Raw genomic sequence first — 22870 nt, forward strand, 5'->3', positions numbered from 1 at the left:
AACAAGCGGTTGGCTGGCCCACCTCATGGGTCTGGTTCCCAGGCTTGGGCTTGTCTTACTGTATTTTCAAGTTCCCATCTTAAGAGGTGCACTATCTTGGAGCTCGGGATAATTGTACTTGGGTTACATAGAATTCACATTTCTCAGGTTTAACATAAAGGTGATTATCGAAGAGGCATCTAAGAACCTTCCTGACATGCTCCATGTGTTCAATGAAGGAACTTGAAAAAATGAGAATATCGTCCAAGTAAACGAATACAATATCTCGAAGGACATCATTTATCAGAGCCTGGAAAACTGCAGGAGCGTTGGTGAGGCCGAAGGGCATAACTAGGTACTCATAGTGCCCGGTGGGAGTGTTGACTGCGGTCTTCCACTCATCCCCTTGTCTAATGCGGACAAGATGGTAAGCATTGCGCAAGTTGAGTTAGGTGAATATGGAAGTTCCCTGCAGTATCTCAAAAGCTGTTGCCATAAGCGGCAATAGGTAACGGTTCCGGATAGTGATTTTGCTGAGGCCTCGATAATCGATGCAGGATCGAAGGCCTCCATCCTTTTTACCCACAAAGAAAAAACCAGCAACTGCGGGGGAAGTGGACCGACAAATGATCCCTTCTGTGAGGGCCTCCTCAGTGTAATTGTCCATAGCTGCACGTTTGGGAGAAGACAAGGAGAAGATGCGGCCTCTGGGGGGACAGGTACCTGGGAGCAGCTCAATGGCACAGTCATAAGGGCGGTGTGGTGGTAAAGAGGTGGCTTTCTTTTTACTGAAAACTGCCTTGAGGTGGTGGTACTGAGTGGGGATTTGAGATAGGTCTAGGGGTTCTTGAGATTCGAGAATGGGGTCAGGGGAACTCGGGATCAAACAGGTGACAGGGCAAGTGGGACCCCAACTGAGGATAGCGCCAGTGGACCAGTCAAGATGGGGGTTATTGTGAAGAAGCCAGGGGTAGCCGAAGATCACAGGGAACTCTGGAGATTGTATCAGTTGGAATGACAATTCCTAAACCTAACCCTTGACAAATAGAGAGGTGAAGGGGAACGGTAAGAAGGGTTACCTTCCCGGGGCCCAGAGGTCTTCCATCCAGTGAGGGGTATCAAGTGAGTCAAAGGGGATCTGCAGATTCCTAGCAAGAGATAAGTCTATAAAGTTCCTGGCTGCATCTGAATCCACCAAGGCTTTAAGTTGATACTTATGATTTCCCCAAGCAAGTGTGATGGGGATAATCAATCCTGAATTGGAAGGTGGCGCAATGTGAGTAATTCCCGTTACAGTCCTTCCTTGCCTGTACGGGACCAAGCATTTCTCGAGAGCTCTGGGCAGGAAGAACGGAAATGTCCAGGCAGTCCACAGCAGTTTTGTGCCTGAACGCGTTCATTGAACGATAGTTCATGAACTCGTTCATATTTTGGGCAAACGTGAACTGAACGTACTGTATTACTGCCTGATGAATGTTACTGTGAACTCGTTCATTCTGGTGTATGTGAACACCACGCTCTCTCAGTTTAACTTCGTACAATAGAGTGCCAGATTTCTATAGAGCCTTCCAGGCGAAAACCCGGCTAAAACACACCGTAAACCGGCCTTAATATGTAGCGGAAAAAACACCCAATCTGGCAACACCAGCCACCAGTGTCCACTGACTCTCTTGTTCGATCTCGTTCATCAAAATGAACAAATCTTTTTTCGAGTCATTTCATTCATTTAAGGGGCTTTAAATGTTATACTATTAACTGGCAAATTCCCAGAACACATCCACCTACGCAATCTTGATCATATTCCGAATTAAGAAATCATTATAATGCAGTCAAAAATCGTTTACAGGGAACATAAATTACTTTACCTTCCGAGTCTTTCGTTCATTTGTCATGTGACAGACGCAATGAATGGATCGTTCATGAACGACTCATTACTTACGTTACAAATCAAAACAAAAAGCATCAAGGAGGCGTCGTATGATCATTTAAACGAGTTTTATGACAAGGTCGGTGAGGATGGGAAAAATCTGACGCATAGCTTCAGTGTTAAAACTGATAAAATAATTGTCTGTGGTTCTATATGGGCTGTGGCAATCATTTTGAAAAATAATATCTCGCAGCAACATGGAAAAAAAGAACTATGAACTAGTTCATTTTTGGAACTGTGAACTTAGTTCAAAATTTTGAGTATGAACTATGAACTGAACTAGTTAATTTTAAAATTTGTGAACTGAACTTTGAACTAGTTCATGTAGAAAGTGAACTTTCCCAACAAAGGTCCACAGTATAGGCAACACCACTCCCTCATGCGGCGGTCACGTTCTGATGGGAGATCCGAGTACCACCCAATTGCATCGTTTCAGGAAATCCTTGGGACGAGGTGTAAAAACAAACTGGCGTCTCAGATTCCTCTCCCTCAGACGATTATCCAGCCGGACCGCCAGGTCATTGAGGGTCTCAAGATCATGGGTAGGCTCTCGTGTTGCAAGGTCATCTTTGAGTGCCTCAGAAAGACCGTTCTGGAAGCACACAATGAGAGATTCATCGTTCCAACCACTCCTGGCTGAAATAGTGTGAAAATGGATAGCATATTCTGCAGCACTGCGACTACCTTGCTGGAGGGACAGCAGTCGTTTAGACGCGTCTCAGCCGCTGATGGGATGATCAAAGACCTGCTTGAGCAGAATGTTCCTCTTCAAATGCAGAAAAACTTGAGCAGAAGGGGCTCTGGGCCTTCCAAACAGCTGTTGCCCAGGAGAGGGCCTTACCAGAAAGAAGAGTGATGACATATGCAATCTTGGCCCTGTCTGAAGGGAAGGAAGATGGCTGTAGCTCAAATGTGAGGGAACACTGATTGAGGAATCCACAACAAGCACTGGGGTCTCCCGAGAATCGTTGTGGTGGAGGTAGGCGAGTTTCTGCATGGGGAACTGAAATTTGAGGACCCAGAAGTGGTACAGAAGCGGCAGTCAAAGCAGTAGCTTGGTAGAAGGCAGCCGTTCAACGGACAGAGGTCATGACATCAGACAGTAACTGGGAATGCTTAACCATCAAGGCTTCCTGTTGGACTAGCACTGCTTCATGACGTTGGACTGAAGACTCATGCTGAGCCACGGTAGTGAAGAGATCTTGCGTGTTGTGCGTCTCTGGGTTCATGATGGCTTGGTGTTTCTGTCAGAGCTGGGACTAGAACTCGGGTCTCTGATGTCCTACACCCTGAGAAGAGGGATAAAGCAGTGAATGTGGACAGTGTGTGTGTGTGAGACTGAGAGATGCAGTATGGTTGAAGTCTCTGTGTCTCAGCATCATCAGATTTTCTGCTGCAGATGCTACACTAGCTCATCTCCGCACTAGAGCGCTACCCTGACACACACACACACACACACACACACACACACACACACACACACACACACACACACACACACACACACACACACACACACAGTCGCATGGACATCATTGCAGAATAAAAATATTAATTCCTTTAAAAAAAAACTTACTGACCCTTAAGACAGACAGAAAAAGACAGATAGACAGACAGATAGACAGATAGATAGATAGATAGATAGATAGATAGATAGATAGATAGATATTATAATTCAATTGAACTCATGTTTGTTTGAGCAGGCGTGAGTGTGAGCAAGCGTGAGTCCAGATTGAATACCCCCATGTTCACTCATGTTTATGTAATTTAATTGTATGTGTGTCTGAGAGAGAGCAAAAGAGAAATAGCTTTTCTAGGTCACAAATGACACACCTGTGCCTCTTGCCTTCAAGCCAACACATCACCAAAAACCTGACAACCCACAATTTCCAAAAGTGTGCATTCCCTAAAACAGCAGTCCAGACAGTTTAACCAAGAAGCATAAACCATCCCTCCTCCACCTCCACAGTTAACATCTTGAGTGTTCATGTGCGTGTGTGCATTATGAGAGTATAAACAGCTGACATAGCCAAAGTCAGTGTGTCCTTACCCATAATGCCCCCTGATAATGACATCGCTGTTCTGTGATTAACTATTTCATTTAGGAGTTACTCAGGCAGTGAGTGTGCGGGAAAGGTTAATGGCTGCTTGCTTATGTGGATAGCCAACTCATGTCCTCTCTCTGTGCAGTACAAGACTAATGTAATTATACACAATGTTACCATGACACTGACACACACATGCCTACACACAGTATAACTGCATCAGTCATCATCACAAAGTAGGTAAGATCCGTACAAAAACACAATAATTTAAATTACAGTTTAAGTAGGTGCTCTATCAAAATTGATTGGACACCAAGCCTTTAAATGTTGGTTGTAAATCGTTTTCTTTCCCTTTTTCCGTTTTCACAACCCTAGTCTCTGAGTCACATGGCGGAGGTGAAATGATGGAATGTGCAGGAGGAGGGAAGGGGGGAGGGAATCAACCCGAAATATTAATCAAATAAATGCAGCACTCAGAGTCATGTGGCCGCACTGATGGACAGTGCAAGGAATGAGGAAAGAGATGGGAGACATAAGAAAATGAACTGAATGAAATATAAGTGCATGACAGGTTGTGATGGAGCCAATCTTTTAAATATGTGGGTGCACGCTCCAGAAATTGGATAATACCTTTATTTAGAACATGCCGTTTTCCCCCTAAATAATATAAAATAAAAAAGCTATCACTTTACATTGTAAAAAGTGATGGCCTGCAATGTTTAACTTAAACCTTCATTTTCATGTCGTTCCAAACCTGTATGTCTTTCTGTCTTCTGTGGAACATAAAAGAAGATATTTTGAGAAATGTCTCAGCATATTTTGTTCATTAAATGGAAGTCATCAAAACTGTTTCGTTACCAACATTCTTCAAAATGAAGAGATAAAGTCATGAGGGTGAGTAAATAATGACATAATTTTCATTTTTGGTTGAACTGTCCCTAAGGAGCTATTTTTATTCAGTGATGTCAAATAATATATTGTATAATACTATATGATGTTAAAATAATGTTAATTGAAATGCTGCATTCTGACTGGTCAGCATTCAGCGGTCAGATGTTTCCAAATATTCTGCTTTGTCCATGGCAATGGTGTATATACAAACCGATCTTCCGGATACCTGAAAAAGGCACTACGTTCTTGTTTTTCGTATCACACAGTGCTCTGTTCTGTTTCACACAAACACAACTGTTGTCATCTTGCGTCTCAGTTATTGATTGTAGTGAAAATTCCCTCAAAGGACTACTACTGTAATAGTGCTCATCTTGTTGCTCATCTAATTGTTTTGTATATTTTTTTGTAGCTGAACCTTTAACATAACATACAGCTAAAATGATTAAACATTTGCAACTCAAATACATTTTGCAATACATTTTCCCTTACTTTAATTACATGTTGTTGGTTAATCTAAAATGTGCTTCAAAATTGTTTTTTCAGCAAACATTCTAAAGCCTGATACCCGTTCGGGCTTGGATAGATGACGGTAAGAAAAAGGATGAAGAAAAGAAGAGCTGACCAAAATAATAGAATGCGAGAGATGAGGTTAGGCACCGCAGAATCACAATTCCCCATTAATAGTCTGACACTACAGTAAATACAAGCTAAAATAATCAAAAAGGTTCCTGAAAGTGCAGAAGTGTCGTTATTATTAATGTGTACATGCTGTGGGACAGAATAAGAGAAGGTTAAAACCTGTTTGCCTCCTGCAGCACAGATAACCTGAACAGCAGCACAAGTGAAACAGTCAGCAGAGCAGAGGAGAACAAGAGAAAGAAGAGGGGAGGAGGGGAGAGGAGAGCAGGTCCAGGATGGAGGGAGGGTGGGTGGCATGTGACAGAGGGAAAGAGAGAGAGAGGAGGAGGAGGAGGAGGAGGAGGAGCAGAGGGAAAGGTATCATCAGCAGCAACAGCAGTGCAGCACAAAGACGAAAGGAACGGGGAAGGTGTGGAGAGAGAGAGAGAGAGAGAGAGAGAGAGAGAGAGAGAGAAAGAGAGAGAGAGAGAGAGAGAGAAGAGAGGCTGAGGTTTGAGGAAGATTGAGCCGCAGACATGACCACGAGCTCATCACTCAACCGGACATAACCTTGACGATCCTCGTCTGCTGCTGCTGCTGCCGCCGCCACACACTGGAGCTCAGGCGATAGTGTGTGTGTGTGTGTGTGTGTGTGAAGGTGCGCTCAGGCGTTGCTATGAGATTCAGAGAGCTGCATCTTCATCCGTGTGCTCCTGCATGTGTGTTCCTTTAGCGTTCAGCTCAACGAATGGGAAAAGAGAGTCTGCAGTGACCGTCAAGTGAGTGAGTGTGTGTGAGTGTGCATGTGGAGGAAAGGGTAGAAAAGGTCAGACAGGTGTAGAGAGTGTGTATTTGTAGCACAGGGTGAGATGCAAGAGCAGGTAAGGGGTCCTACACCCTGAGAAGAGAGAAAAAGCAGTGAATGTGGACAGTGTGTGTGTGTGAGACTGAGAGATGCAGTATGGTTGAAGTCTCTGTGTCTCAGCATCATCAGATTTTCTGCTGCAGATGCTACACTAGCTCATCTCCGCACTAGAGCGCTACCCTGACACACACACACACACACACGGACGGTCGCACGGACGGACGCACACAGCTGCGGCTTTCAAGAGGAGCCCGAGATATCCGTTCAAAGGTCAACAGGGGGACACTGGAAGAGTTGCCGAGGGCAGAGGTCGTGACAATACCTGAAGGTCAGAGGTGGAGTGAGAGCAAAAAGCACGGCATCATGGGCGAGTGGACTATACTGGAGAGATTGCTGGAGGCTGCGGTACAGCAGCACTCTACTATGATCGGCAGGTAAGAGCTGTAGTGCAGCACACACACACACCTCACAGAAGGACTGTGTGCATGTGTGGCGACTCGGGAGTGTGCAATTCAAATATGCTGATAACACTTTATATATTAAGGTTCAAATACTTTAGATTAGTAAATGCATTAGATCAATCTAGGTGAATGGTAATTTGCACATTTGTGAACACATTTTGTGAACATTTTAACAAGATAAATTAACATCAAAATTCTTTCAATCAGCAAAGATGCATTAAATTGATCAAATCAAAAGTGACAGTAAAGACTTTTACATTGTTACAAAAAAATCTATTTCAAATAATTGCTGTTCTTTTGGACTTTATATTCATCATAGAATCCTAAAAAAGATGTACCACAGTTTTCACAAAAATATCAAGCAGTGCAACGGTTTTCAACATTGATAATAATAAGAAATGTTTATTGAGCACTAAATCAGCATATTAGAATGATTTCTGAAAGATCATGTGAGGATGCATCACAAAGCAAAAATCACATTTTAAAATACATTACCATATAAAACAGTTATTATAAATTGTAATAATATTTTAAAATATTATTGTTTTACTGTATGTTTGATCACATAAATGCATCATGGGTGAGCATCATAGACTTCTTAGAGAAAAAAAAAAAAAAAAAAAAAGATTGGTAATTTTAGACTGTGCATTCCTCTCCGTCTCTCTCTTTGATGCAAAGTAAATGGTCAGTAATCAATAGGCTGCATTATGGGCCTTAAAGACTCAGACCAAGAGATTTGTTATTAATTGAAATTACAATTATGGCTCCTGAAAATGAATAGTTGATATTAAGCATATTAAAAATGTTTAGGAAGAATATTACACTCCCATTAACACATAAACACGCACCCATCTACACTAATCGTGCGTCATGAAGGCATGTTGAGATTGGTAGCCTAAAGTGTGTGCACCTTTGTGTGTGTGTGTGTGTGTTGTGTCATAATTGAGTAAGCACTACTCTCTGCTGTGCTCATTAACCTTAACTGCAGGTAGCCCCACATCAAGGGCACGTCCTTCTCCCGTCTGTGAGAGGATGTGTGTGTATGTGTGGGTTGTGGCACAGAGGGCATGTTAGTGGGTAGCACACACTCAAGTTTATATATTTCATTTCTACGCAGACATACTGAAAATAACATTCTGCGGTTTTGAGAAGAACGTTCATATAATCTAGTCAATTACAACACAAAGATATATAAACAGACACTTTACTCCATCTGGGCTGTCAACATCAATTTCTGTTATGTATTAACTTCATAGTTTTTAATTAAAGGGGCATTCCACCCATAGGAACATTGTTTTTTATTGAAAGTGGGTCATATATGTAGTCGAAATGTAAAATAAATTTTGAATTTGGTGCCTTCGTGACCGAGGAAAGACAAAAAATAACTTCAGGACGCATTTGTATGAAAGACAACAACTCCCACAATGCACCACATTGCACAGCTCCACAAGCCACTCCCACTAATCCAGAACAGCGCATATCTGCCTATAAGAGAAATCACTCTTCCGTCTACAAGGCTAGCTACCACCAGAGCTTGAAATTCATTTCACACAAAATGTCTAGTTAGTTGGCGAACTCATTAGTGCATTACTCCTCGTTTGTATTTCTTTCGAAAAGGTGAATTATTGCATGGTACCAGGATGTTCAGTCAGAACAAATGCGGTGCGAAACTAGGATAGTTCACAACACAAACGTCCGTGTCCTCGTCTGATTCAGAGATTTCGTCCAGGAGAAATTGTCATCGTTGAAATTCTTTGCCGCAGACGGACTCTATCTCTGTGTTTGTAGTTGCATCTTACAGTCTATGAGTTGCATAGTGAGATCACCGGCGCCACCAGTCCGCCCTAACTCGAGCCAGTCCGGGCTCCTCGTCCGCGGCAGGCAGGTCTTCTGCCTCGGCTGCTCTTCGCTATAATGCGGCTTGTAAAGGTAGCCACAAACACCTGATTCAAGCATCAGACTTCCGAAATAATCTTCTTCTATATCATATTGAGTACTCTCCTTCGCTATTGTCATAACTGTACATCTGTCTCCACAGCGTCTGTTAGCTTAGCTTCAAACAAGATGGAGGATATTGCTTTCAGTTTCAGAGAGTAAAGTCCCACCCACTGATCTGTGATAGGTCTGTAGCGTGAGCGGGTCCCGCCCCTGGGAAAGATGAGGAACTAGTGCTTGTAGTCTCAACAGAAATCCCCCCCACTTACACTTCCTCCGACAATGACGCAAAATGACGATTTTTGCGTCATTGTGGGAGGAAGTGTAAGAGGTAAATAACGGATTTCTCCCGTCTCAGGGGAAAATGAGAGAGTGTTGCACGACCATTCAATAGTATGACTGGGTTTCTAACAATGCAAAGCTTAGTGCAAATGGGTGGAGTGTCCCTTTAAGTATTTTAATAAGTAATCAGTAAATAAGTATTTTTTTCAAACGTGTTAGCGTCTCAAGAGATGACTTTAGGTGTTTTTCATTTAATGAAACTTCAGCCTGTAAAAGAATACTGATTTCACTTCAGGTGATGTAATAAACTTCCATCAGTCCAGCACTGCTTTAACCAGCAGTCAATCACTTCACATCAATCGATCACAAAACCTCTGACACATACTGGGATGCAGACTTGCCTTCATTTAATGAATCCTTAATGTGGGGTTGTCTTGAGGTTAGCAAACTGTTTAATATATTATGTAACACTTTATGTGAGGGAAATGCAAACACTCACACACAGACATATAGCCATTTGTTATTCTCATCATCATGATGGGAACTTTCTATTGACTTCTTTTTTTTTTTTTTTTGGTTTTCTATCCTTTAACCTTAAACCTAACTCACCTTTCCGGATGTTTTAATTTTCATCACAACATTATATAGTGGGTTTATTAGGCCATTTTTGGCACTCTAGGGTTTTTGACTCAATTTTAAAGAACCTTTATGCCAAAAAGGCTCTACCTAAGGAGAAATGTCTAAAATGATTGCATAATACTTTCATGTTTAACCAGGTATTTCATTTTTTTTTCTAGTGATACAGTATGTTTACGAGCTGATTAGTTCATAAAATGTAGTTAAAATTAAAAATTAATTAAAACAAAATGAATTAAAACCACATTTATAAAATAATCTCATAATGGGAACCTCTAAAAGGTTCAATGAATCGCCTGACAGAACCTTTTCATCTAAGAGTGCTCTCAAAATAAAGAGGATTTCTGTTCTTACTGTTTACATGTGGGGGACATTTGATCTACACAATGTAGGCAAAACCTGACCCACTTACACACAAACAGATTGATGCAAATGCACACAAAATCACTTATTTTTCACATACTGGAGCTGTTTTGGAATCTGCATGGCAGTGTTGTGTTGTTGAAAACACGTGCTGCTGATGTATGTGTCTCTCAGTGTGAGGTAATCTGCGTATTCTTCTCTCTGTTCCTTTGAGGTCTGATCAAGCACTTGAGGCCGGAATCATAGCGACAGAATGAATAAATGAATGAACAGATGAATAAATCCTCTACTATCATTCATCAGCTGCTGCAATCCCTCCCTCCCTCAGAACACACATAAAGACAAACACACCGCAGCTCAGCCAAGTTCAGTCCCAGGCTTTATGATTACACACACACACACACACACACACTATTCTCTTTCTTGCAGAGAGAGTCTAAATGGAACTGATCTGATCCTAGCAAAAACACTTGTATGTGCGGTTGTATGTCTGTGCTTGCAATTGATAGATGATCTGTTGTAGTTTCAACCAGTCAATATTTTCGAATGGTCACAACAACACTGTAATCTATACCGTTCTCCATTTACTGTTTGGTCAGGACAACATTTGGGTCAGCACACACACACCCGTTGTTTTTTCATGTTTTATGGGGAAATTACACAGACATGATTGTACAAACAATTTCATTTCATGACTAAAATCAAAATTATTTTTTTGATTTTAATATTTCTAAATTTTTAAATTTCAAAATTTTTCATGACCTGGCATTTCATACCATAACACATCCCTGTATTCTATAGTCAGCGGCTATGCTGAAATCTACTATATTCTTTCACAGATTAAATATAGAATCATCAATCTCTCAGTCTTTCATAATCTCTTGCCACACACACACACACACACACACACACACACACACACACACGCACACGCACACACCTCCTGTGCTAATGCAGATGATTAAGTGGCACCTGTGAGATGGAAGTAGAGAGAGTAGCGTGCTCATATCACTCAATCTTTATCGCCGTGCTAGAGAGAGAGGGAAATAAACAAGCCCCATATCTCCAACATTAACATTAGCTCATACATTAATTACTTAGCAATATCATTAGCCCCATTCCTAAATGAAAATTTTTAGTATTTGTGTACATATAATACAATTTAAAAGCTTGGGGTCAATAAGTAAAAAAAAAAAAAAAAAACTTTTATTCTGCAAGGACATGTTAAATCAAAAGTGACAGTAAAGAAAACAAAGTAAACAAAAAATCTATTTCATATACATGCTGTTCTTTTAAAGTTTTTATTCATCAAAGAATCATGAAAAAACAAACACCATTGCAAATTCCACTATGCAGCACAACTGATAATTTGTTATCACAACTGATAACAAAATTGATAATTATTATGTCAATGTGATGTTTCTTGAGCACCAAATCAGCATATCAGAATGATTTCTCTGATTTCTGAAGCATCACGTGACACTGAATACTGGAGTAATGCTGCTGAAAATTCAGCTTTGCATCACAGGAATAAATTGCATTTTACAGTATATTAAAATGTAAAGCAGTTGATACACGGTAACACTAGGATTTTCCGTCATTAATGAATAACTAACAAATGACAAACACAATATTAAAATTCTAGTAACTATTCACTAGCTAATCAGTAACTACTATTTTTAACCTTACAAAAATCTCAAAAGCTTACAATGACTTCAGTCATTACTAGAGAGTTATCATGCTTTTCACTTTAGAATACAAATAATTAGTAATTCCTTCTGAAGGGTTTGATACTTCAGTCATAGTTGGTCTCCATGATCTTCACTTTAAAATTAAGCATACATCATTATTATTATCATTAATTATGAACCTGTAAATTGTAGTTCAACCGAGTGCTATTACGTACTAATTCGTTATTTAGAATTTCTTGTTATTATAGAATGTCAACATTGTGTTGCTCATTTGTTCCTGTGTAGTTATACATTAATGACAGAACAGTGTGCTAAAGTGTTACCCAAAAATTCATACATTCCCTGGGAATTTAATGGTGTTGCTGTTTCTAGCAGCACACTCTACTGATCGAGCTACGGTAACACTATTTAAAAGTGAAAACTAGCCCTTCTTTCTCTCTTATGTTACCACACACACACACACGCACTGAGTGTGTAGATCAGAATGCTTTGATTAAGTCTGTGAACAAATTGTTTTTCTGAAGTCATAGTCCACATGTACAGCTAACATTACCCTACATTTTCTCATCCTTTCATCTATTTAGCTGGTTTTGTCTCTCGGGAATTTATGATTTTGTATTCTTCATTCCTTGTCTTCTTTAATTTTTTTCACTCAGGATGTAGGGCATCACTAGTTGTATCATGTCTGAAGTAGGAAGTCTTTATTGACACAGAGGAGGAGAAAGTGAGAGAGTTAGTGGAAGAGATAGAGAGCATGAGGTAAATCTCTAGAGTGGTAGTCATTTGCAAACACATATCTGTCCTGCATGGTGTCCTCGTTTTCTATGTTTGAATAAGTGTGTGTGTGTTGTGTGTGGTTTATTTAGCTATCCTTTGGAGACACGTGTGTTTACATGAGGTATGTAAATATGATAAAACCTCTCTTTGAGGACATTTGAGGACACCATGATTTGGAAAATCAATTCATACGGTTTTTTTTTAATCCCAAAATTTAAAAAAAATAAAAAAATAAAAAATAATTCAATAAATTAAATTAAAAGAGTAGAGCTAGGGTTACAGTAACAGGTAGCTTTTATATAAAAACGAAAGAATGATGCCCTCATTTTGATAACAATTTTAAATACACAGCCATATGTGTTTGTCTCTATATGTGTGTGATTAATTGAAAATCATAAACGTTTCACACCCATTCTAGGCACATCAGAGCTCTAGGCAGGGGGACTGGGACGCATGACACAGGCCCAGCACATGGCTGTTATAAATGCTTTCTTATCAGGGACAATGTTTATTTGAAGAGCGAAATGTGTGTTTTGATGTGTGGGGAAAGAGAGAAGATGCAAGATGGACAGAGAATGTGAGCTGAAAATCACTGAAAAGCTCTCGGAGTTCATGAATAATTGATAACCTGTGAGATACTGTTAGTTTTAGTACATTTTCCTTGTTCTTCCGATACATAAAAACAAATACAAAACATTTGGAGTGTTATTTCACCCAAATAAAACTCTGTTTGTGTGTGTCTAGGCTTATTTGGGAAAGAGAATACTTATTCTTATTATATCTGCAGGTGTGTCCTCTTGTGTGTTTGCATATATGCACTGCAAAAAGTGATTTTCCTATTCAGTATTTTTCATCGTTCTAAATCCGATCTGGATGTAGTCTTTGACAAAAACGCGATTTTCTCATTTTTTTACCCACATTAAAGTGTTGATAAAAAAAGAAAGCATTAAGCTAGAATACAACTTTTTTTTCTGTTCTTTCTTATGATATATTGCATATTGAGATATTCATACAACAAAATATTCTGGGGGCTATGAAACTTTCATGAAAATGGTCAAAAATTCTGGCGGTGGCTGGCAACTTTTTTCAAAAACACTGGGGGGGGGGAAAGAGTTAATATTTTAAGTCATGTTGCATCTCAAGTAAATGCTAAGAATGTTTAGATTGTACTGGAAAACAAGACAAAAAAAACCCTTTTTGTAATTGAAATGAGAAACGCACATATATGGCTTAAAAAATGATGTGTTTAAAGGTTTGTGTGACTTCAGAAACAACAAAAGCACAGAAAGCTTGACAGTTTTATGTCTGAACACACACACGCTCCATTCACTGTAAATTACTCTGCTGCAAACTGACACGCTACACACAATATGCGTGTTACTGTACACACACACACACCAGGTGCTGCCTTCATGTTTTATTTCATAAATATGCTGTGTTTCTCAGTGCATGCTCTCAGTCGCCTCTCTCCATCTGTCTCTCCGTATCTGTCTATTTGTCTAGTTGCTCCTCAAGTCTGCCTCAGCCCATCTGTCTGTGTCCTCTTCCCTCCTTCCTTTTCTCATCCTATCCAAGCTCTTTCTTTCTCTCTCTTTAGTTCACCTTGAGATGTCTCACTTTCTCAGTCCCTGTGTTTTTCATCATCCTCCACTTCCACACTCATTTTTCCTCTCTTTCTTGGTATGCAGGTTTGTGCCTGCCCTGTGCCCTTGGTATGCCTACTTGCTCTCTTTCCCAATATTCCATCAATCATTCCTCCCTCCCTCCTTATCGGTCTCTCTCTCTTCTCTGGTACAGTGCAGAGTGCTGAGTGGTTCACTATGTGGTTGCTATAGTAACGGCAGCAGGGAGTGGGGGATGTGCTGCTAATTTAAAGACCCACCAGGGCTGTTAGCCATTGATACATTTACATTAGATTTTTTGTATTATACTCTAATTATTATAAGTGTTATATAAAGATAACACCATCTGCTGTTTGAACCGGGAAAAAAATGTCTTGCTGTTATACTACAGTAAATTGTCATTGAGTTTGATCAAGAGTCATAACTGTCCTACTTACCGCAGCGCAAATGTTCACCATATGTCCATTAAAACCACTGCTAACTTCACAGCACTGAGCTAACATTAGCCTTTCTGATTTAGAGCACAAATGATTTCTCATTATTCTTTTCGCATTCATTTTCTCTAGAGCTATTTCAAAAAAATTCAGAAGAAGAATCCTAAGACCACCTCCAGGATCAATCACGACATTATAAACCTTGATTTGAAGAAAAAAAAAAGTATATGGCATTAAATTACTGACTTTTCATCAAATTAAATTTCAGAATATTGAAATATACACAAATATCAAAGCCAGTCTATTGTGCTCTATATATTAACACTTAGCGTTGAGCCATCACAATGCTAATAATGTATAAACACTGAAAATTTATCAGGAAATCCTTCACCCCTCCAACTCCACATTATAATTAACTAAGTCCAGGAGGGGGAACCTGCGCTTAAGGCTAGAAAGCAAAACCTGTTTGCCTTAATCACTTTCTTTCTTGAGTGTGCCATGGAAGTCTTGTAAAATACACTACCATTCAAGAGTTTGGGGTCACGGGGAGTTAGTAATTTTTTTCAGCAGGGATGCATTGAGTTGATCAAAAAATGACAGCAAAAACACTTATAATGTCACAAAAATGTTATTTCAAATAAATGCTGTTCTTTTGAACTTTCTATTCATCAAAGAATCACGAAAAAACTTCTTTCTTTTTTTTAAATTGAAGATAACAAGAAATGTTTCTTGAGCACCAAATCAGCATATCAGAATGATTTCTGAAGGATCATGTGACACTGAAGACTGGAGTAATGATGCTGAAAATTCAGCTTTGACATCATATTTAAAATATTACAGTTGAAAACAGTCATTTTTAGACTTCTTTCAAAAACATTAGAAAATCTTACCGATCCCAAACTTTTAAACATTAGTGTTGTATGTATATCTTATACATCTTAATATGCCAACTGAATCACAACAATGTAAAATATTCATACTTATTTATTTATCTCCACAAAAACAAGGCTAGTCCACATCGTTTCGACAAATTTACTGTAGAATGGCACAATTTTAAGTTACAAGGACAGTCTGAAGGACACATATTGGTTATAATTCAAGTATCGCCCCATGCAGCCTTTTTCTTACTAGCCCAGATCTTCAACCACTAAACTACACCATCCAATATGCTAAAAATAAGCTGAGGGACTTGGACTGAGGGCTATATGAATGCCATTGTTGCAGGGTAATAGCTTAACACAGTCGATCGGACCTCAAAGAAGTACTTCATGATTATAAGTCTTATAAAATACTGAATGCAAAATATGTGTGTGTGTAAGAAAATGTATGTCCTCATGAACTGAGACCAGCCTGCAATGGAATAACGTCATGGCTGGTTCTAGAGCAAGGTTATTGTGAGTGAAGGATGGTCTCAGCACAAGTGTGTGTGTGTGTATAGGTGTGTGCAAGGATGAGAGCTAGACAGACTGAGGAACATTTGTGTGCTCAAGCTGCATCTGTTGAGAGAGAGAGAGAGAGAGAGAGAGAGAGAGAGAGAGAGAGTGCATGAGACAGAAGGATGGAGATGTTTCGCTCTAAATGGCACACTGACGGGAGACCCGGCTATGCGTAAAGCTTCAAGGTGTTTCTCATCAGGACACTCACACTGTGTGTTACAGTGTTACAGTATATGTCACATTCTTGCATGTGTGATTGTGGGACTGGTGTCTGAACTTTGATCAAGCACATTGATCACTTTGATCAAATGCGTCTGTGCTTTTGTCTAGATTTGTGTGTGTGTGTGTTTGTATGAATCTCCATTTATTTTTCCACTGAGTACTGATTTAAACTTGCAAAAATCTGATAAGAGAGCAGAGGTAGGGATCCCAACACAAACTCTGCTGGCCTTGATGCAGTATGCCCCAGTTATCATCATCATCAGGGAACATATGCCTGCACACACACCCACACGTGAATGAATGTTGAAACATGAAAGGTGTTCCTGAATGGCCTACACAGATATTTTTCAATATTTCAGTACATTCTTAAAGATGAAATTTGCCATTTCTGTGACACTAGCATTTAGCACAAAAAATATTAGGTGTGTTCTAGTTCGACTGCAACCGTCAGTTTGGACACTTTTCTGTTTCCTGTAGCGACGCTCGCATGTGTTTGATTGCTTTATTGCAGACGAAGTGGATAAGATGTAGTATTTGTCAAATAACAGACATTAACAAGTTTCAAAAGAAACACTTTTCATTCAGTACTTTCTGTAGGGCTTAATACAGTGCCTATATGTACAAGAAAAAAGTTAAACATAAGCCAATAGGCTACTATTTAAATATAGATAGGGTCTATATTATTATTTTGACATTCCCTACACAATATAACATTAAAATCACATGAAAAGATCACACAAGAGTTTTTACTGTTAAGAAGATGCGAAACTGAAGCTGTCAGAATAAACATAATTCACTGTGTTCATCAAATGTTGTTACCGGTGCGTCTGACCATGGTGTCAGCACTCTCTCAAGTCGGACAAAATTTCAAATCGACATGCACTGCTTAAATTCAAACACACTGCATGAATTTCACACCTAATGACTTTTTTTTCAGACAGGTTACTCATCCTCAATAGGGGTTATAGTATAACCGGAAATAGTTATATCTGTTTTGTAGAACCCGGAAGTATGTTGCGCATAACCCCTATTGATCAGTCTCACGGCACTGGTTAAACTAGTGTAACAATGACGGGCTGGTATTTTTTGTGTAAACGTGTTTACGTAAAAAGTTTTTTTTTTTTAGGGATATAGGAATGGTTTAAAGTTTTCGTTTCATATTAAGCTGAAATAGACAAATGTTTTTTTTTTTACTTAAAAAAAAAAACATTTCAGCTTTAAATCAGTATATCAGGTCATTTAGAAAGGCGGCTAAATGCCTGTTTACCTCTGCTTCTTACAGCAATTACTCCCTATTTTGTCATTTTGTGCACATGTGTCTGCATTTGTGAGATAGAGGGGAAAAAGCAATTTAACAATGTGTTGTTTGTCAGTCCTCCTCAAAATGAAATAAACTCTAATCCTTTTTTCTTCTCGCTTTTTCTTCCTTCCTCTCTTCAATCTGTCTCTATCACTGCCTTCCTCTTCCTTGCCTCTTTGTGTCTCTTCCTTTCTCTCCCCCAAAGGATCCTGCTGACAGTAGTGGTGATATTCCGGATCCTGATCGTGGGTATAGTGGGAGAGAAGGTGTATGAGGACGAACAGATTATGTTTATTTGTAACACGCTGCAGCCAGGTTGCAACCAGGCCTGCTACGATAAAGCCTTCCCCATCTCCCATATCCGTTACTGGGTTTTCCAGATCATCTTAGTGTGCACGCCCAGCCTCTGTTTTATCACGTACTCAGTGCACCAGTCTGCCAAGCACAAAGATCGCAGTTACACCCTCCTGCACGGCCCTTACATCGACCACGGACATGGACACAACCGCAAGCTCCGCAACATCAACGGTATCCTGGTGCACCCGGAAAGTAAAGACGACCGTGACTGTCTGGATTTGAAAGACATCCCCAACATTCCGCAGGGGGTCACATACTCCAAAAGTGCCAAGATTCGTCAACAGGAGGGCATCTCCCGTTTCTACGTCATACAGGTGGTGTTCCGGAACGTTCTGGAAATTGGCTTTCTTGCCGGCCAGTACTTCCTGTACGGATTCAATGTTCCCGCCATGTTTGAGTGCGATCGCTACCCCTGCGTGAAGGAGGTTGAATGCTACGTGTCACGTCCCACGGAGAAGACAGTTTTCCTGGTGTTTATGTTCGCTGTTAGCGGGATCTGCGTGGTCCTAAACTTGGCCGAGCTCAACCATCTGGGCTGGCGGAAGATTAAGGCGGCGATCCGTGGCGTCCAGGCTCGCAGAAAGTCCATTTGTGAGATCCGCAAAAAGGATGTGTCCCACCTCTCATCTGTGCCCAACCTGGGCCGCACCCAGTCTAGCGAATCAGCCTATGTCTGACAGCGAATAGGGGAGGGGCTTAGACGAGGTTGGGTGTGGCTGATGAGGCGACGGCCACGCCCTGTGCTGCATACTTGACACTGCTAATTTTATGCATAGATCGGACAGGGTGAGAAAGGGGTAGGGTGAAAATAAAAAAGCAAATGAACCAGAGAGGACTGTAGAAAATCAGATTTAGGATTCTAAACTTTATGGAGAATACTGCTTTTTCAGACTTTAATGATAAATGCTGGGGAACAGAACAAGGGCTCATACTTGGTACACAAACACATTTACACCACAAACACACACACACATACTGATATCCCTGAGCCCCGCTGAACAACAAAAGTCTTCCAACAGAAAAAGAGAAATTTAAGAAACAAAATTTAATTGCTTGCTGTCAAAAGAGGTGGAGGGATAAAGCAAGAGGACTGCTCAGCATGTGACTCAGAAGCATTGTAAAATATGAACAGTTTTCTCCAGGGTCAACGCTGAGACATCCCTCATGTTTTGAACAGCCAGAAAGAGAAAAAAGGAGGACAAACAAAAGAGTATAAAAATTTACCTCAGCACAGACTCCTCTATGCCTCTCCCCCACTTGCTTTCTTTCATTTCTTTCTTTCTGCATAGTTTTATAGATATAGCTATTAAGTATACAAGGCAAGAAGAGAAAACGAACATTCATCTTCTGATAAGCCACCCCCACGTTTGCTGGGAGCTAAAAGAGACGCAAAAATCAACATTGACACACCACAGTCCCCAGTCCAAATTCCTTTATTTCACCAACCCCCGAATCATTACTGTACATATCTTAGAATACTGATATCGCAACATCCATGTATTTAACACATTGAAGTGTAGCTTTTGCCATTATTTAAAAGGAATTGATTGCCAAAAAGAAAAAAGAAGAAAAAGAAAAAGAAAAAAAAACAGAAAGAAAGAAAAAACAATAATTGTGTTATTTATCTGCATTTGTTCTGCAATGGACAGGAAAAATTGTGATTTTATACTATGGGCATTTCCAGACAAAGGCATGTTACGATGCATCATTAGAATGGCTAGATAGTGTTACGAGCTGTGTATAGAAACAGACTGTTTCTTTTTTGCACCCAGTATTTTTGAGGTGTATTCTGAAGCATGCGGGAGGAGATCTATAGCTCTATGGGAATGACAGAGAGAGTCTATACTGAGTACGGCTCCAATGCAGCAATAATATATAGATATATATCTATAAATTATAAATAAATATATGTCATAAAAATAAATGAATAAACTATTAAAAAAATCAATGAAATATAGTAGCATAAAGAGTTCTTCTTTACTTGTTTGTGTGTGGATATACATGAATTTCCATCCAAGTGAGCATCCAAGGGTTTTTATCCAGACTGCAATCACTGCAGGGATGAAGGCAGTGAAAGCATAAATCACAGACTCTCTCAAACCAATACACAGCACTGCTCACCTGCATAGCCTAGATGTTCTCTTAACCACAGAGAGGAAGTGTGTGTGTGTGTGTGTGTGTGTGTGTGTGTGTGTGTGTGTGTGTTTTACCTTGACCCAGTTGGAAAATCATCACACACTAAATAGGCTGACACTAGTTGGGTTTCCATCCAAATGTTTCACAGTTTTAACAGAATTTCTGAAATGTGCAACATTACATGTTTTTATCAACTACGCACAATACTTGAAGGACCCTCTTCTGACACCCATCTTTGTTGTGAGAAAGAGCAGAAACACATGGCCAAACAGTCAAAATGTCAAAAACACATTTTTCCATCAGCTCAATGTGCATTTTGACATGAGAAAACACCTCAGAGTTTATGCACATATCTAGCTTTTTCATTTAGGATTTCTTAATTTTGATTGTTGGATAGAACCTAGTGAGTGTTAGCCATGAATAGCCAAACATGATCTTGAATCATTAGCCATAAAGAGAGTAGCTGCTAAATTAAGACATTCAAAATGAAATGAAAATGAGTGTAGGTAAGACAGTGTAATGGTTGCTAACTAATGTGGAATGAGTCAGAGCTGTTAAACAAGCTAAGTATAGCTCCTATTGTATGTGCTGCTGGCATCTCTATTCATACATGGAATACAAATGATCATGCACTCCAACTGTGTTTTATTCAGGATCAGTGCTGTCCTCAAAGTTATTTAAATCATTAATACTGTTAAATTAATGTTTGGAAATGGGTATTCTATCATATTTATAGTTTTTCCTTTTAGGTGATCATAGCCATTCTCAGAATTCTAATGAAATGAAATGAAAATCTGAAGGCTAATATAGATAGATAATAGATATATAAATATAGATAAGTACCTATATTCCTTTCTTTTCTATCTTTTCTCATATCATTATTGACGTCCATAAAAAGTTAAGACTTTGGTCATATTATGCATTATGCACGCACACACACGCATACACACACACCACACACCACACCACACACACACACACACACGTCTGGTTCACTATCTTTGGGGACTCTCCATAGACTTAATGGTTTTTATACTGTACAGACTGTATATTCTATCTCCTTACACTAACCCTACCCCTAAACCTACCTATCACAGAAAACTTTCTGCATTTTTACATTTCCAAAAATACTCATTCTGTATGATTTATAAGCTTGTGTACCCATGGGGACCCACTGTGACACAAGTCCCCATGAGTCTGTGTGCATTCAGGTTGAAGTCCCCACCGGGATAGAAAAACATGTGTACACACACACACACACACACACACACACACACACACACACACACACACACGCACACACACACACACACACGCACAGTTTCGGTATCTTTGTGGGGACCCTCAATAGACAAATTTTTTATACTGTACAAACTGTATTTTCTATCCTCTACACTAACCCTACCCATCACAGAAAACTTTCGCTTTTATATTTTCAAATAAGCATATGTTTATTAATCCACTTCCCTCGTGGGGACCGCTGACTCCCCACAATGTAGGTGATCTCAGGTTTGACTATCTTTGTGGGGACATTTGGTCCTCACAACGTATGTTAAAGAAGTACACGGGTGTAAACAGGGTCTGTCCACTTTCGACCAATTCCATAAGGTAGGCCTAGTCGAAAATGCATTCGACCGGATTGCTATAGGCTACGTTCAGACTGTCAGACCAAATCACATGAAATACAATTTTTTACAAATCTGTTTCGAGCCATATTCATATGTGGTTTGAAATTCTATTCAAATCTCATTGAACGGATTTCGTGTGGTTTAAGTGACTTTCTCACGCCACGTAAGACGTTGCTATAGAAAAACATGCTAAAAGTCGCTGCAGAAACAAGGTTATGTTTTTGCAAAGTGCTGGACGAGCAGAAAATTACAATACAGCCTAATGGAGACATGGTTTGAATCCGACAGAGACAACAGTACGGAATAAAGCTGCTCATACCAACCTCCTACGGTTCTGCCGCTGCCTCAGAAGACATAGTCCAGCGCGGCGGCTACACATTGTCATGTTGTAAATAAGGCAACATCTGTATTGCAAACCCCTCCATGTTCAGGTTGTTGTTGTTGTTATTTTTGCCTTATGCCTACCAACAACGTCATTGCCATAGAAACCAATGCAGATATTTTGGAAAACGAAAAAGCTGCATGGACACACAAATCGGATCTGAACAGTTGCGAAACACAATGTGGACGTCAATAATTTTAGATCAGATGCCAATCGCATACACAAATAATCGGATTTGGACTGACAGTGTGAACAGCCACAAAAGACTGCCTGCTTTCCGCCTATTGACCTAACGTGTAATTATTATGGGAAGCACGCTAGACAGACAGGATTTAAACTAAGACCCAAATTTGGTTTGAAGATGAAAAACATACCAAGCACAATGTTCTCTCACCATTCCTGTTTTCTAACATGAACTCAAACAGTTGACGTGGTCTTGCAGCTTTCAGAGCAGAAACAAATGTTTCCGTATGTTTTTCCTGCGTCTCCGGCACATTCATATGTAAATAGCTCGAGATTATTTTTGTCCATTACATCAAAAGATCTGAAAAAAACAACAACATTAATTTACCCGCCCATAGACCCTCCCCTTGAAGAAGAAAACAGGACAGAAGTGGACAAAAAAGACGGATTAAAAAACCAGCAACACGTTCTTATGCTGCCCTCACATGCTATTTGGAAATTTCCTTCTTCACTTCTAAAGTCGTGATTACGAGCTCGTTGCATCCAAGTTTTAACTTGAGAGGGCATCAATGTCCAATTTCTTAACTAGGAAATTTCTTAACTAGCGTCCATATGTGACGAGTTGGGAGTGAGAACGTGTTGAATGTGCGAGAACCAGGCGTAAACGGGTATGTGTCTCCCTCGTCTACTTGTGATCCGA

At 39.9% G+C, this 22870-nt stretch overlaps 1 protein-coding gene across 1 annotated transcript; it reads left to right on the plus strand.

Annotated features, from left to right (window-relative positions):
- The first annotated feature begins 5828 nt into the window (after nt 1-5828).
- Nucleotides 5829-19393, plus strand: gjd1a (gap junction protein delta 1a). Its single transcript, XM_084113387.1, has 2 exons — nt 5829-6759; nt 17690-19393. The coding sequence occupies exons 1-2, from the start codon at nt 6689-6691 to the stop codon at nt 18516-18518; spliced, it is 900 nt and encodes a 299-aa protein (XP_083969513.1). The 5' UTR covers nt 5829-6688; the 3' UTR covers nt 18519-19393.
- The last annotated feature ends 3477 nt before the right edge of the window (nt 19394-22870 follow it).

Source organism: Abramis brama, assembly GCF_963993115.1.
Source record: "Abramis brama genome assembly, chromosome: 5".
Classification (NCBI taxonomy): Eukaryota; Metazoa; Chordata; class Actinopteri; order Cypriniformes; family Leuciscidae; genus Abramis; species Abramis brama.